General features: G+C 36.3%; 1 protein-coding gene across 2 annotated transcripts in view; it reads right to left on the bottom strand.

Moving 5' to 3' along the window:
* Positions 1 to 17,060, bottom strand: part of MYOZ2 (myozenin 2) — a 52,272-nt gene extending 35,212 nt beyond the window's left edge. The window contains exons 1-3 of one of the 2 annotated variants that reach the window (XM_032292445.1): positions 16,868 to 17,060; positions 16,244 to 16,333; positions 1,269 to 1,438 (exon numbers count right to left, since the gene is read on the bottom strand). In XM_032292445.1, the coding sequence (XP_032148336.1) occupies positions 1,269 to 1,438; positions 16,244 to 16,319 (246 nt within the window). In that variant the 5' untranslated portion in view covers positions 16,320 to 16,333; positions 16,868 to 17,060. The remainder of the gene's footprint in view (positions 1 to 1,268; positions 1,439 to 16,243; positions 16,334 to 16,867) is intronic. The other variant, XM_032292446.1, reaches the window with a different exon arrangement.
* Positions 17,061 to 18,220: the final 1,160 nt, after the last annotated feature.

The following is an 18,220-nucleotide window of genomic DNA, read 5'->3' on the forward strand; positions in this document are numbered from 1 at the left end:
AAATACGGAACACAAAATTTTAGTGTTTGTGGATGTAGATATTAGTTTCTATAATGTGTTTTAGTAAGTATAGTAAAATAAATCAGGGATATTAGTCTGTTTGTTTGCCTTAAAGAAGTGAGCTGTCCAGGCCAGGCACAGTGGCTCACGCCTGTATTCCCAACACTTCAGGAGGCTGAGGCAGGCAGATCACCTGAGGTTGGGAGTTTGAGACTAGCCTGATCAACAAGGAGAAACTCCGTCTCTACTAAAAACACAAAAAATTAGCTGGGCTTGGTGGTGTATGCCCATAATCCCAGCTACTTGAGAGGCTGAGATAGGAGAATTGCTTGAACCCAGGAGGAGGAGGTTGCAGTGAACTGAGATCGCACCATTGCACTCCAATCTGGGCAACAACAGCAAAGCTCTGTCTCAAAAAAAAAAAAAAAAAAAAAAAAAAAAAAGAAGAAGAAGTGAGCTGTCCTCAAAACAACTTACTAGTAATGGCAGCTGGTAAGTTTTTGGACTTAACATTTGTAAGTAAACTTACAGACCTTTCATAGCTATAGGAAGAAACTCTCAGCAAGTAAAACATATTTGTTGAAGTCACCATGATCTTTTCAAATTTAGGACCAATGCACTGTTCCTTTTTGATTCTTCATGCTACCAGTCCTTTGAATTGTAAAGCCATTTTCCCAAAGCTGGTTGCCTTTCTATTATCAACGTTTTCCTCTACAATCTCTTTAAATGACAGTTTTAGTGAATGTAATGTTAATACAATATATAAAACATAGTTTAATTAATTTTTGTTTGTTTATTAGCTTTGAGTTGAGAAAATCTCTGTCCAAAGAGTTATATCCAAACCAGTTTTGTCATTAATGAGTACCAGATTTATTCAGCAAATAAAATGCTTATCCTCACTGGTGGAGCGCTATGTGCTTTGGAAGTGTTTCCATCTCAAACATGTAACAGGTTGTGATAAGACCATGGAAACTTTTAATATCACTTCTCTCCATTCCTTCTCCCTCCTCTTAGTGAAACAGACAAGTTCCTCAGTGCCAAATCTACCAACTTACAATGTCCCTATTGAACTAAAAGTGTGCTCATATCATACATAATACTTCTTTTGTTTACCCACCTAAACTATTCATTATAATGAAAAAAAAAACAGTCTAACAGAATAAATGGATAGAAGATAGATAGAATACTTGCTTGAGAAACTAGTCAAACATACAAATTTAGAAATACTACTCATCCATTTGGAGACCACATGTTCAAGTTATACCTACATTTATTTGTGCTTTAGTTTCATACTGGAAATTTTCAAATGTGTATTTGTCAGATCTTCTTTGACGCATCTTAAATAGCCTGGCACCACGGTTACTAAGATGGGATAATTCTTCCAACATGATATCTCTGGGGATGCTGACCTTTTTGCCAAGGTCCATGCCATCAACATCTGCAAAACAACATTCACATGCATAAAAATCCCAAGGTAAGCATTTTTAATGCTTTTCTAAATGTCATAATTCTAAAATTTCATCAATTTGTAACTGCATGATCATAAGCATGTTACTTATTTTCTCTAAATCTCAGTTCCCTCATCTCTAAAGTAGAGCTAATAATACTATTACCTATTGCAAAGCATTAATATGAGAATGAAATAAAAATGCTTCATGTAAAGCATGAACATGTAGCCTGGTACCTGGCACATAGAGTGAATAGAAGTTAGCTGTAATTACTGTTAGTACAATTTAATCTTTCAATACAGAATGAGAGTTCAAATAGCATTGCTTCATAATTTTATTCATAAAATCTGTTTTGCTCCCCACATTTTCATGTGTCAGCTTTAGCTATCTTCCTACTGAAATGCCTGCCCTCCCACTCCACCCCACCCCATTTCGCAGACTCTGTCAAAATACTATTTATTCTGCAACTAGCACTGAGGAGCCTACACAAAGTAGATAAATGATAAGTACTAAACGAACTTTTTCCCCAGTCCAGCTTAACTGTCGTTTATGTTCATTTCTTACCTGAAATCTTTATTCATAATTACTCATTCATTCTCTGTATTCCCATAACACTGCATCACATATATTTAATTCTGCTTTATTTGTTTTATGGTTTGCATTTTCTTTAGGTTTTAGTCTCTTTGTCTCTCATACCTTAAAATTACACACATTCAGTAAATGAGTGTTATTTTCTATTTCTATTACTAAACAGTTTTTCCAAAATCCAAAAGAGATGAAACCCCTCCAGTTGCTTCTCCAATCAGTAATACATTTCTGTAATACCCACAGAGTCCTTTGCCACTGTTGACTACCATTAAATGCACAGGAAGAAAAACCAGGCCATTAGGAAAATAAATATTTTGATTGATTGGGGCAACATTCTTTGACGACATGACCTATTAACCATAATAATTAAGCTTTTGGGAGTATTTAGAATTAAACAACAGAATTACTTGTTAAATTTCCTCCCCACTTTTCTTTTGAAAGAAAAATTGGTTTACCTGTTTTGTTATTACATGGAGAGAAGTCAGCTAATTATAAAAGTCATAATATCAAGACTTCTGCTTTTGGGAAAATGACATAGATGTATTTTTTCCTATACAGCTATTAAGTACAACTACACATGTTGGACACTATAAATTAAAAAAAATTAAAAGACACTGAAAGTGGAAAGAAATAAGCAGATGGGCTAGTGACCCCCGGACCCAAGGAATAACGTGGTGGTACTACTCTGGGTTTTCTTTTTTTTTTTTTTTTTTTTTTTTTGAGACGGAGTTTCGCTCTTGTTACCCAGGCTGGAGTGCAATGGCGCGATCTCGGCTCACCGCAACCTCCGCCTCCTGGGTTCAGGCAATTCTCCTGCCTCAGCCTCCTGAGTAGCTGGGATTACAGGCACACGCCACCATGCCCAGCTAATTTTTTGTATTTTTAGTAGAGACAGGGTTTCACCATGTTGACCAGGATGGTCTCGATCTCTTGACCTCGTGATCCACCCGCCTCTGCCTCCCAAAGTGCTGGGATTACAGGCTTGAGCCACAGCGCCCGGCCTCTGGGTTTTCTTTGAGCCCCGAAATCTCAGACTTGAAGCTAAAGATAATGGCAACTCAAAAATACCAAGAGGTGCAGGCAAACAAAGTACCAACGAAAGGCTGTTCTCTCCAGCTAAAGGACCAGGAAAGAAGCTGCCTTTGCAAGACAGAAAATGTTTAGACAGTGGCCGCTCACTTTAGCTAAGCGCCACAGAAAACACTTTGACCTCGCTGTCACCCACGTTAAGATCTTGAGGGGAACCCAGAATTTCACCCTGTGAGGCTGTAACAAAGTTCTCCAATACTCCCACTAGGGTGGTGTCGGAGAGACTGAGTGGGAAGTTGGGACTTTCATTCCTGTTGGCCAGTAACTAGCTCCTTGTTCCTCATGCAGTCTTAGTGAAGACGATGTGGGTGTCTGAACTCCTTTCTTCTCCCGCAATAGCGAAGAGGCTCCCGTCAAGTTTCAGTGGAGCCAAATAGGGAACCCAGACTTCTATATTCATCTGGCAGTAATGAGTTGGCACGCCCCTTTCTCTGCTACAGTGGTGTCAGATAAGAACAGATGAAAAAGAAGGTTTAAATAAGAGCAAGCATCGCAGAACATAATGTGAAAATGTCCAGGCTTAAATTTGAAAATCACTCACCATACAATGAACAAGGAAAATATCAAACTGAATGAAAAAAAAAAATCAAATGCCAACACTGGGATGACTGAGATATTAAAATTAACTGATGAAGATTTTAAAGCACCCATAATTTAAAATAATGCTTCAGAAAGCAGTTAGGAAACTGCTTGAAACAAATTCTTTACATGGAAAGCTTTTTTGGCCGAGACTCCATCAGCAGCAGCAAAAAACAAAACAAAAAAACATGTCAGCAGAGAAATAAAAGATATAAAGAACCAAATAAAAATTTTATAACTGAAAATACAATAATAACCTGAGTGAAAAGATCAATGAATGGGCTCAGTAGCAGAAGGGAGGGGGCAAAGGAAAAAAAAAATCAGTTGACTACTAGAATAATAGAAGTTCCCCAATGAGAGCAACACAGAGAAAAATAGACTTGAAAACAAATGAACAAAGTATTCTCAGGGATTCATGGGAGTATAATAAAGGATATAGTATTCATGTCACTGAAGTTCCAGAAGGAGAGGAAAAAGAAGGGGAGGCTGGAGATACTCAAAGACATCATGGCTGAAAAAAGTTCAAAAGTTGACAAGAGATATAAACTTACAGATTCGAGAAGCTAAGAGAACCCTTAACATAATAAACCCAAATAACTCACAACAAGACTTATAAAGCTTCTGAAAACTAAAGACAAAGAAAAAATATTGAGCCACCAGAGAAAAAAAACTTACTGATAAAGGGAAAATAAACAGAATAATAGTGAATTTCTCATCAGAAACTGTGGAGGCCAAAAGGAAGTTGTACAGTATTTTTCTACGTGCTGTGAGAAAAGAATTGTCAACCCAGAATCCCATACTCAGTGAAAAATATCCTGCAAGGAATAAAGGGGAACTTGAGACATTCTCAAATGAATGAAAACTAAGAGAATTTGTTGCTTGAAAGCCTACCCTAAAAGAATGGCTAAATGAAGTTTTTTGAACAGAAAGGAAACAATAAAAGAAGGAAGCCTGGAACATCAGCGATAAAGAAGGTATATAGTAAGCAGAAATATAGGTATATACAATAGGCTTCCCTTCTCTTGAGCTTTCTAATTTATATTTTATTGTGGAAGTCAAAATTATAACACTGACTGATGTAAATGTATGTAAAAGCAATACTTAAGACAATTACTTTATAAACAGGAGAGGATAAAAAGACATCGAAGTAGATAATTTTTGTTGCTGTTGTTTGGGGTATTCTTAGACGGAGTCTTACTCTGTCGCCCAGGCTGGAGTGCATTGGCATGACCCCGGCTCACTGCAAGCTTCGCCTCCCATATTCAAGTGATTCTCCTGCCTCAGCCTCCTGAGTAGCTGGGACTGCAGGCGCTTGCCACCATGATGCCCAGCTAATTTTGGTATTTTTAGTAGAGATGGGGTTTCTCCATGTTGGCCAGGCTGGTCTCAAACTCCTGATGTCAAGTGACCACTGACCTTGGCCTCCCAAAGTGCTGGGATTACAGGCGTGAACAATTGTGCCTGGCCAAAAGCAGATAAATTTTGTATACTTCACTTTCACTGGTGAAGTAGCAACATTAATAGACTATGATAACTTATGCATAGATAATGCATATATAATGTATATATAAGTTATGCATATATAATGCAATACTTAGAGCAATTCCTGAAATCTATGTGAACAGATACATTTGAAAACACTATGCCAAAATGAAACTCTGAAGTAATCCCCAGGAAGAAAGAAAAAAGAAAACAGGAATGTAAAACAGAGATGACAAAAAGAAAACTAAAAATAAAATTATATCCTTAAGCTCTAATACATTAATAAATTAAGTGTAAATAATCTAAAGACATCAGTTGATGTCAGATTGGATTAAAAGCAAACCAACTATGATTTGTTGAACTGTACTGCCTACAAGAAATCACAGCCTGTAATAACACTATAAGCAAGTTGAATGTAACAGAATGGAAAAATACCTATCAAGCACAAAGCCAAAAGAAAGCAGGAGTGGCTATACTAATAACAGGTTAAATAGACTTCAGAGCAACAAAAATTACCAGAGGCAGAGAATGACATTATTTAATGATTAAAGTGTCAATCCACAAAGGTTACCTAGAAATCCTAAATCTATATGCACCAAAAAGAGAGCTACAAAATATTTAAAGTAAAAAATGTAGAACTAAAAGGAGAAATAGACAAATTCACAGTTATAGTTGGAAACTTCAATCCCCCCATCTCAACAGATGATAGAACAACAAGACAGAAGAGCAATAAGAATATAAAGTTCTACAATATTAGCAACCAACAGAACTTGACACTTATATTTTATTCAATAACAATAGAACACACATTTCTTTCAAGTGCCCATGGAATATATATCAAGATAGATCATATCCTAGGCTATAAAATAAATCTCAACAAATTAAAATGATCAAATTATTCAGAGTATTAGCTTTGACCACAATAAAACCGAACTAGAAATTAGTAATAGAACAATAACAGGAGAATCTCCAAACATTTGGAAACTACTCAACATACTTCTAAATAATTAGTGGGACAAAAAAGAAGTCTCAAAGAAAATAAATAATTAAGTGAATTAAATGAATATGAAAATACAGCATATCAAAATTTATGGGACACGGCTAATGTAGTGCTGAGAGGAATATTTATAGCACTAAATGCACAGTTAAAAAAGAGAAAAGTATCAAATCAATAAACTGTCTACCCCCAAAAAATGTAAAAAGAGAACAAAATAAACCCAAAGCAAGAAGAAGGAAAGAAATAATAAAGATAAGAGCAGAAACCAATGAAATAAAAAACAGAAAAACAATAGAGAAGATCAATGAAGTATAGAACTGGTTTTCAAAAGATCAATAAAATTGATAAATCTCTAGTAAGATTAACCTAGAAAAGACAGAGAAGACACAAATTAATAATATTAGGAAGAAAATAAGAGATATAATTACAGACACTGCATATAGCAAACAGATAAGAATATTAATACTACAAACAATTCTACATATAAATTCACATAAACATGAGAACTTAGAAAAAATTGACCAGTTCCTTGAAAAGCACAAATTACCTCAGTTCACCCAGCATGAAATAAGTACTTGATTTAATTATATAACTATTCAGGCAATTTAATTTATAATCTAAAAATCTCCTAGCCCCCAAAAGCCTTCAGACTTAAATGATTTTACTGGAGAATTCTAGCAAACATTTAAAGAACAATTATAACCAATGCTACATAATCTCTGCCCCAAAATAGAAGAGAGAACACTTCCTAGTTCATCTTATTAAGGTAATAATACTGTGATACCAAAGCCAGATAAAGACCACACACACAGGCCAGGCAGGGTGGCTCATGCCTGTAATCCTAGCACTTTGGGAGGCCAGGGCAGGTGGATTGCTTGAGCTCAAGAATTTGAGAACTTGAGCTTGAGCAGGCTTGAGCAACATGGTGAAACCATGTCTCTACCAAAAAAAAAAAAAAATTAGCTGGGCATGGTGGTGCGTTCCTGTGGTCCCAGCTACTTGGGAGGCTGAAGTGGAAAGATCAGTTGAGCCTAGGAGGTGGTTGTAGTGAACTGAGATCAGGCCACTGCACTCCAACCTGGGTGACAGAGTGAGACCCTATCTCAAAAAAAATAAAAACAAACACACACACACACACACACACACACACACACAGAAAAAGTTACAAAATGATATCCCACATACACATAGAAGCAAAATCCTTAATATATTGTTAGAAAATATAATTAAGCAATATATAAAAAGCATTTTATATCATGAGCCAGTGGGGTTTAATCCAGGGAGGCAAGGCTGTTTCACTTTTCAAAGATCAATCAATGTAATTGTTAATAGGCGGAGGAAGAAAAATCACATTACTATATCTTTGAGATGTAGTGCTAGGCAAAGATTCACCATGTTAACAGGCTAAGGAAGAAAAATCACATTCGTATATCTTTGGGACGTAGGGCTAGGCAAAGAGTTATTAAACTTAACACCAAAATCACAATCCATAAAAGGAATAATTGATAAACTGGACATCATCAAAATTAAAAACTTTTGCTCTGAGACAGACCCTGCTAAGAGGATGAAAAGACAAGCTACAGAGTGGGAAACAATATTTTCAAAACATATAACCTTGAAAACAGTCTAGCATAAATAAAGAACTATCAAAATTCACTAATAAAAAAGCAAACAATCCAGTTAGAATGTGGGGCAAAACATGAAGAGACATTTCAACTGAAGAAGATATACAGATGGAAAATAAGCCTGTGAAAAGATGGTAAACATCATCAGTCACTAGGGAAAGGCAAATTAAAAGCACAGTGATATATCACTATACACCTATCAGAATGTCTATAATAAAAAATCATGACAGCACCATTTGCGGGTGAGGAGGCAGAGAAACTGGGTCACTTGTACATTGCTGCTGAAGATGTAAAATGGTACAGATACTCTAGAAAACAATTTAATAAATTCTGTTATAAACTGAACATAGAACCACCCAGCAATACTGGACATTTTTCACAGTGAAATGAAAATTCGTCTACTTCAAAATCATATACAAGAATGTTCATAGTATCTTCCTTCCTGATAATAAAAAACCAAAAACAGCCCAGATGTATTTCAATGGGTAAACTATTAAAAACATGTGGTCCATCCACAGCATGGTATTCAGCAAAAAAAGGGAACAAATTATTGAGAACAACACCTGGGCGAATCTCTAGAGAATTACACTGAAGGAAACAGCCACTCCCAAAAGGTTATATGCTCTATGACTCCATGTATATGTCATTCTTGAAATTAAAGAAAAATTATAGAAAAGGGGAGCAGATTAGTGATTGGTCAGCATTTAAGGAGAGATGGGGCCAAGAAAGAAGTGGATATGGTCGTGAAAGGGCAACATGAGGGACCTTATGGCAATGGAAATGTGGAAATGTTATGTCTTGACTGTATCCTGGATGTGATATTGTACTATAGTTTTGCCAGCTGTTGCCACTGGGAAAGGGCACAGGGGATAGCCCTGTATTATATCTTAACAACTGCATGTGAAAATATGATTATCTTTAAAAATTCTCAAAATAAAATTAAGAGCTATCAAGCCATGAAAAAAACATGAAGCCTCCTTAAATGCATATTTCTAAGTAAAAGAAACCAGTCTGAAAAATCTACTTACTGTATGACTCCAGCTGTTTGACATTCTGGAGAGGATAAAACTAGAAGGCAGCAAAAAGATCAGTAGTTGCCAGGGATTTGGAGAAAGGTGGAGAGAGAGGATGAGTAAGTGGAGCACAGGGGATTTTTAGGGCTGTGAAACTATCCTGTGTGACACTGTAATGGCAGATATAAGACATTGCATTTGAGAAAACCCATAGAACTCCGTAATACAAAGAGCGAATCCTAATGTAAACTATGGACTTTGGTTACTGCTATGGTTTAAATGTCTGTCCCTTCCAAAGCTCATGCTGAAATTTAATTGCCATTGTAACAGCGTTAAGAGCTTGGACCTTTAAAAGGTGATTAAGCCATGAGTCCTCCACCCTCATGAGTGGGATTTGTGACCTTATAAAAGGATGAATTCAGCCCCTTTTTCTCTGTTGTCCTCTGCCATGTGAAGACTCAGCAAAAAGCCCCTCCCTAGATGCTGCCCCCTTGATATTGGATTACCTGGCCTCTGGAACCATGAACCAATTTCTGTTCATTGTAAACTACCCAGTCTTAGGTATTCTGTTATACCAGCACAAAATGGAATGCAACAGTTATCAATATTAGTTCATCAGTTGTAACAAATACACACTGATGCAAGATGCTATTAATAGAGGAAACAGCAGCAGGGAGACGTTTACATAAGAACTCATTGTACTTTCTCCTTCACTTTCCTGCAAACCTAAAACTGCTCTAAAAAATAAAGTCTATTATTTAAAATGTTTTGAAAATTTTATACCTCTTCCTAATGCAATGCAGAACAGCTCTATCTGGCTCTCTGGTATACTCAAACAAAACAAAATAAAATGCTGTGCTTTGCAGTCTCCAGGAATGATAGAAATAGCCTATGGAAGAGGCATAAGAAGAACAGAGCAGAGTACATGAAGGTATTTTACAACAATATCCTGGGACTTACTCATCATCTTTGCTGAGTTCTATAGGGAATATTCACCCTTGTTTATTTGAAAGTGTTTGGATCATGGAAGGATGAGCAAGTTTATTTTTTAGTGTGTCTATGAATATCCCTTAACATACTAGACAGTGTGATGAGGGTGAGATATTTCAACTTTTTGATTCTGGATTCAAAATAGCAAGTACCATTAGGTTATAAAAGATAGAAGAGACATTATACTCTTGAGGTTATTTATATCCATTGTACCTGTATGGTGAAAATATGTAATGTTCTACTACTGTACATCTCTTTCTAACTCTGCCTTTAGTGCTTTAGTGGTGGTAGCTTGAGTTTGGCCATGGTGGGAGCATTTATATGACAGAAACTGGTGAAATATACAAATCAAAACATCCCTACTGCTGCCTCACTTGAGAACCAATTGTTAAATATATAATAGCATACTAACAGACACATCCATCAGTGTCAGGAATATTTTGCATAAACACATAAAACATATAAACAAAATTCTCCAAGGTTTTCTTCCCTTTCCTTCTAATACTTAAATTTATGATGTCACTGGAGCAAGGGTTTCAGAACCATTTGTGAGTTAAGGAATCTAACTCATGATCACTCTCATCACTTAAACTTTCAGAGTCAAGAACTCTGTCAGCTGAGCACACATATTCCAAGTTCAGCTGTTCCCTGCCCTTCACTGCAAACCCTTGTACAGGGTCTTAATGGTGTGTTTAATCTTGATGCTTGATAAATGACATGTTTTATTCAGGATACATATCCTTGCCTTCATGGCTTAGAAGGTTGTCTTTGTGGCATTAGATCATCTATTGAAAATAAGGCCGGACATGGTGACTCACGCCTGTAATCCCAGCACTTTTGGAGGCCAAGGCAGTCAGATCACCTGAGGTCAGGAGTGCGAGACCAGCCCAGCCACTTAGCAAAACCCCATCTCTACTGAAAAAAAAATACAGAAATTAGCCAGGCGTGGCTGCGGGCGCCTGTAATTCTAGCTACTTGGGAGGCTGAGGCAGGAGAATCACTTGAACCCAAGAGGCAGAGGTTGCAGTGAGCTGAGTTTGGACACCGCTGTACTCCAGCCTGGGTGACAAAGAGAGACTCCATCTCGAAAGAAAGAAAAGAATGAACGAACAAAAGAAAGAAGGAAAGAAAGAAGAAAGAAAGAAAGAAAGAAGAAAGAAAGAAAGAAAGAAAGAAAGAAAGAAAGAAAGAAAGAAAGAAAGAAAGAAGGGAGGGAGAGAGAGAGAGAGAGAGAGGGAGGGAGGGAGGGAAGGAGGGAGAGAAGGAAGGAAGGAAGAAAGGAGGGAGGGAGGGAGGGAGGAAGAAAGAAAGAAAGAAAGAGAGAAAGAAAGAAAGGAAAGAAGGAAGGGAGGGAGAGAGGGAGGAAGAGAGAAAGAAAAAGAAAGAAAAAGAAAGAAAGAAAGAAAAGAAAAGAAAGAAAGAGAGAGAGAGGGAGGGAGGGAGGGAGGGAGGAAGGGAGGGAGGGAGGGAGAGAGGGAAAGAAAGAAAGAAAGAAAAAGAGAAAGAAAGAAAGAAAAAGAGAAAGAAAGAAAGAAGAAAGGAAGGAAGGAAGGAAAGGAAGAAAGAAAAGAAAAAGAAAGAAAGAAAGAAAGAAAAGAAAGAAAGAAAGAAAATATTGCTAGGTATACTCTCCTATTGGTGTCATTTATACTGATCCAGAACTTCAGTTAGATGAGTTAATCTAATTCATAGTTTGCGAAGACACTCACTTAGAAATGATTGTAGTAAGACAAAACACCTTTTAAAACTCTTCTACCATGATTGACTGGTGACTGCAATTCTGATAGAGTAGGTGAAACCACTGGAGGGGAGCTAGCTGAAGCTTATTTGCTTTAGTGTGGGCTTATTGATTATCTGCATTTGCACAGAACCCTTCCTCCTGTTCCTAGACAGTTGGCCTATGTAACTGAATAATAATCCATAAAATATGTTTTTGTATAAAGTAGCATATATGTACATATTATAGATAACACATAAGATCATAGTCCAGACTGTGATTTTGGATAATGCCTTAAAACTCCAGTTGATAAAAACTTCTGTGATAATTATCTTTACATAAAAAAGTTGATTTTGAATACCATCTGTGATTTTTTTTTTAATTTCACATGTCTTTGTCTTGATTTGAGTTCTAAGGCTATTATAAAGTTTTCAAAAATTTGTCATTAATAAAAATACTATTTAAGGACTGTATAAATCTACAAACATTCAAAAATTAGATTACCAATGTATTGAATTATACAAACAGAATAATCTAGTACTGTTTACAGGATGTATATCTAAAACATATTTGCATGAAAAAAGCTTCAAAGAAATCTATAGCTAGAATTGAACTCCGCAATTTCAACTTAGGTGTAAAATACAATTTAGACTAGTTCTCTTGTACTAGTTTTCTGGAGTGCCTTCTTAGAGGTTAGATGCTCAGAAAACTTATGAATTCATAAGATATGACTGTACACCAGTTTTCAAAATAAAACATGCAAATCTTTCTAGCTCTTATTTTTCCTGGGGTTATAAGAATGCTAATGTAAAAGATAAACAAAAGAAAATTACCAAACTTGTACACTAAACCATTAAGTTCTTTTTCTATAAACTTTTATATTTGATAGGAGGTATTATAGGCCTTTTGGGCATCTCATTTTATATTGAAGATTTGATTATTTACAGTTTAAGATATGCTCCTACAAGAAAAGTAAAAGTGGTCTTCCTGTAATCTTTCATCTGAAATTCTAGATTTTGTACTTTTTCAAAGAGTCCTTGCAATTCATGTCAATATTATCATTTCCTCTGTTACTGATGGAGAAACTCAAACACACTGATGTTTGGCTTCTGCACATAACTCAGTAAATGAGAATCATGGCATTTTACAATTAGATGTATCAGCAAATCCAGCCTTCCTCACTTTCTGATGTAAAATCTGATGTCTAGTCTGGAACCCAGGAACCCTGGTACCACATTAAAACAGCACTCTATTTAGAACTTGGGCTTCCTGTTTTCAGGCCACGAAGCTAAGCTCTCTTCCTGAAGTTACAAAAACAGTCTGCCCAGTTCTCTTCGGTGTGCTGGGGAAAGCTGTTGCCCAATCACGAGGAGAAAAAAACAAACAACAAAAAAACATACTAAAAAAGCCCTCCTGGAACCCAGGTGAGAGAACAGTAGGGTGACTGAAGCTTACTAATGAGGCACTGTGGTCTTCTCTATTTATGAGGTTCTTATTCTAAACTGTCAGCAATATCCATGTGTAAAGTCAGGGAACATCATACTCCCAGTTCTTCTTATGGTTTTTATAATTCCAATTCCTTTCCCCCAGCATTTCTAAACAGATGCTAGTTTCTTTAGAGTGCCTCTCCTTATTTCATTCTGATTGTCCCAGCTCGTTATCAGTTATGTTACTTCCTATCCTTTTATCCTTTCCTACCTCTCTCTCTTCCTTCAGTCTTCAAGTTTCACTTGAAGCATCCCTAACATGAAGACTACCTACTTTTAGATTTACCTTCCTAATTATCAGTCTTCAAGTTTCATATGAGTCACTGAACAAGAGAAAAATATGATTAATACTAGAAAATATGTATAGATTTAGGAGTAAATTGCACAGGGCTCATGGCTAGGGACTAATAGAGGCCAGCCTTTCTCATCTCCACAACTAATTCATGCACAGATAATGGCAAAGTATTTTTTGTCTTTTACAGTAGCACTTTTTAGATGGTAACAACTGTGGCTGAGATGTGTTTGTATAAAGCACAGAGGTTTGTATTACAACGGTAACCAAGACAGCTTTACCATTAGTTCTGCTTACTGCCAAGGTGTTGATGATGGTAATCAGAACTATGATACGATAATGAGGAAGGTAAATCTAAAAGTAGGCAGTCTTTATGTTTGGGATGCTTTTTAGTAGTCATTTGTTGGGAGTGTGGTATATTTGCTTCTAGTATATAATTTGAAACCAAATCACAATGGATCCAAAATGAGCAACAATTTGGAGGTGTGATTAGTAGATGTTTGGAGTTATCCACCTCTCACTCATTCTATGCAGTTAGCATTATAATCCATATGAAGAGAATTTTTCAGTTATTCTTTGAGATTATTTCTCCTTCTGAGGAAATAAGGGCTTTAAAGTAAAACTCTCCATTTCTGGTTCTTGTATTTCTCTACTGATTTATCTTAAAGACTCACTGGCTGCAGTCTTTTTCCCCTACACGAATGGGATTGAATTTCCACCTAATGTTAAGAGGACAACAACTGGTTTAGCCAACTCATTGTCACATTTTATATGCCTCCAAGCTAAATGTTTTTGGAAAGTGATAATAAAAATTAGATGACTTATGATGCTGAAAAAAAAATTCTGATGCACAAGGGGAGAGGAGGGAAGGTAAGAGAAGGAGATTTGGACTGGAGCATCCATTTTCATTTGTCTTTATAAAGGATAATACAGTCAAAATTTGATTTATTTAGTCTTACAATTAAGATTGAAGCAGTTGCATGCTTTATCTTAAATTATCCAGATTTTTACTGCTGCAATATGTTTGAAAGTTTGGAGGATCATTCCCAAAAAAGTTTCTTTAAAACCCATGTCTTATTTCTGCATCCTTAGAAAAAAATTAGACTCCCCTGGCTCCGGATCTCTAAACATCATGCTGTACACAAATAGTAAAGTTCCATATAAAATGTCAGAGGAAATAAGAGAAGAAAAATATTTGAGCTGTGTCATACAGTACTGAAGTTATTTCATCTGGGTTAAGCTTGGAAAGAGTCTGATTATCCCCACGTTATCTGAAATTCTTGACATCCAAATAAAGACAGAGCATGTGACTCCCCTTAAGGGGGTTGGAACTCATCCAGCGACATGGGAGGCAGGGCTTCAGCTGACTTTAGAAGACTAGTATTTACTGGTGGTGAGATAGTAGTTTTGAGTGTTTTCCCCACCTTGATATATAATCAATATATATATCAAATATTTTTTCATAAAAACAATAGTTATGTTTGTAAAAATGAAAAATAAATTACTCTTATAGATCTATGTCAGAGCTAACAGAGTAGACTCAAACACATGACTTAGTCTGGGAATACATTAAATGCACTGATTGGTTTATGATTAGGATGCCATTAGAAAATAATAACATCAAAAGTCTATTTTAAGATAAACAATTTTGTCTCAAACTCCAGTGATCATCTGATTTTTGCCTTGTTGATCAGGAAAGCTATAAAATTATTTCAAGTAAACTACTTGAAGCAGGAAATACAAAGATGCATGACATTTTAAAAGAGGCATGAATTTTGGAACTTTGGATTGGTACGAATTCAGTTCTGGTATCTGATTCAGAATCATTTTCACTGTATTCCAAGCTAATTTGACATTATAGTAAAATATGAGAACCAAGCTGAATCCACTACAGGAGTTTTGTATTGCAGGAAATAGAAAACAACTTAACAGGACCTCTTAGTTATGACTACATTGCGTGGGGAGCATCTAAAAGTCTTTGTCTGGTTCTGTTCAGCTTGCTTTATGGAAAGTGAAATATGAAAACATTATGCTCAATACTGTTCCCAGGTCTCAAGCTTCTAGGTCTCAATATCGTAATGGGGAAAGGCTGCATTCCTCGTCAACAGAGGGGAAATAAGGAAGAATTCTGAAAATTCCACAAATATATCTGGAATTGCTCAGATCAACCCTAAAAGGACCTGAATATTTTTTAACTTTTAAAATTGATGCTATCCTTTGCTCAAAAACAAAAGTTGAATTTCCTTTATAAGAATCAAAATGTAAGTTATAAAGCATGGCTTTCTCAAGTTATTTACTAGAATTTAAAGAAGAGGGTGAAATATTACCTTAAGTGTAATGAATATCAAACATTTTTTTGAGTCATAAGCCTTGAGACTACAATAACTTTATATTTTCTCAGAAGTTACAAATCAAAGTAGACTCCACACACAAAATATGTTAGTAAATCAATTACCAAATATGAAGGGTTAAACAATAAGCAATAAATATGAATTCCAACTTAATCGCTTTATAAAAAGATGATAGAACTTATTTTGAGTGATTTGTATGATGTAAAGTAAAAAAAATCAAGCTAAACCATATGGAATGGACAATGAAGACAACATTCCATGAGACTTGTTCAGAAAAAAAAAAATAATTGAGAGTGATCTTAACTTATAATGTGGAAGACAAGCCAAGCAGAATGTACATCAGCTGTCAGATTGCTTCATGCCTTTTACAGCAGTTGTTCCTCTGAAAATAGCTTCCAAATGAGAAAGGATGACTACAAAAGGATTAGTTACCATAGGCTTTTCTACACCCACTAGAGCTCCAGGTTTGTTATGACAGAACAGCAAGAATTTAAAGGAAGTAAATTATGGAATATTAAACAACATCAGGAAGGAGCCACATTTATGCTGAGCTATATTAATGCTACGAAGGATTTTTATTGATACCATTTCCATGGACTTCCTTCATGATGGCTGTTGCTTGCTGTTTCCTCTGCTTCACCATAGTATTATGTGATAGCATGGTTTTTTTGTTCCCTGTTAAAAACAAAGGGACATTATTGAGGCAATGTGAAGAACTTATTTGGAGTGTCTCATAATCACTGTTTTGAAAGACATCATCTTTGTTCTTTATTAAAAAGTTATTATCACTTGCTACTGAAAGACTTCAGTATGCATTCCTTATCTGGTGACAGGGCACGTTATTCATTGACAGGCAATGTCACAGTGAACACAGACCCAGTCTTATTTGGACATTAATACAATGATCATCAGGCAGGGAGAGACAATGAAATTTCTGGCCTCCTTTCCTCTCCCTCTCTTTTCTCCACAGTATTTTAATCTATCATTGTCTCCTCACTAGCCTTCATTTGTACCAGCATCACACTCCATCAATTCCAGCAAACTGTAACAATGAAGAAAACACCAGATTAAACCAGAATTCTTTGGTGGTAACATTTTAATATTTTCAACAGCTGCCCTTTAGAGCAGAGAGCGCCCATTTATGAGTCATAACTCTGGATCTCCTTGGACAACTGACTAATAAAACATTTTAGGAAACAGCATACTCACCTTGCTGTTAGATTGTGCTTTTCAGCGGGGATGAATCCCAGTTTGTGGAGGAAGACTCTGGAGATGGACTATGGATGGCACTTGGGCCTGATGCTTTTTATCCTTGAACCTGGGACAGCATGGTCCCTACTCTAACTCAAACTGGGAACGGAGCTTTTCTGAAGAGACTGGCATTCAGCTGACATCAACTGACTATATATAGCACCAAATACTTTAGCTACTCATATCTTCCTGGCGAAAGGGAGGAACAGGGAAAGATTAGGTTCTCTCCATTGTGTTTCTGGTTTGTGAGGTGGTTAAATGAAATCTTCGTTAGACACGCAGAAAGTTTTAAGTGAGCACTTTCTGTTTGAACAGATAGTAGCCAAAAGGGACTTAAAACACTATTAAAGATCTAGCTCTTATGTTACATCTTAATTGAGGTGACAACAGACACATACATGAATTAGAATAGAATGATAGATTGTTCATAAGGAAAATGAACAATATAGACAATAATATCTATGTAGATTCAAGAAAAAAGAAAGCAAAGTGGGGGGGATCAATAGAGCCAGTTCTTAAGCTGTAGTGAGTACTGATGCTAGGTTCAGAAAAGTGGGTAGTATTTGAATAGTGAACTCAGGAAGCATTTTGAAATGGACTATTAGAGGGTGAGCCATGAAACTGAGTAAAAGCTTAGACTCATAACTGGGTCATGCTTTTTGAAGAGACCCTACAGAGACTAGTCTGCAAAGTTGACTAGTCTCCACAATGTGTAGGGTCAAGGATTTTCATTTGCGGGCATAACAAGATTTGAAAGGTTTGCCTTTTAAAAGATTTGGCCTCCTAGATGGCCCTTGGACACAAAAGCATGTTCTTATCTCTGGGCTTTTCCTTTTACTATTTCCGCCTTTTCCTGGATGAAATAGTATCCTCAACAGATAATCCTTATGTTAATTTTGGTTTCCAAAATGAAAATAGATGCTGTATTCCTTTTACTATTTCCCCCTTCCATACTTTCCCCATACTCACATGACACAGTCATGTGTTCAGGACTCTGCTCAGATAACAATCCCTCATCAAGTCACCCTCATCAAATCCATAATCACCCTGTCTAAAATATCACTCTGTGCCACTCTCCAGTCCCTTACTCTGCTTTGTTTTCTTTATACTTTTCTGTCAGTTAAGATAAAAGTAAAATGGGAGTGACAGCAACTTCCCCAAAACAGAACTGTAAAAAGATGGAAGATGTTTCTGTCACAGGTAAGCTTAGTCTGGAGGTAGTAATTGAGGGTTGCATGATTGACATAATTGTCAAGGGCTCCGTTACCCTGTAACTTTTTGCTCCACTATCCTTAAAATGCAGAACCCTTA

Source organism: Sapajus apella, unplaced genomic scaffold, assembly GCF_009761245.1.
Source record: "Sapajus apella isolate SASKATOON/1434 unplaced genomic scaffold, GSC_monkey_1.0 scaffold27, whole genome shotgun sequence".
Lineage (NCBI taxonomy): Eukaryota > Metazoa > Chordata > Mammalia > Primates > Cebidae > Sapajus > Sapajus apella.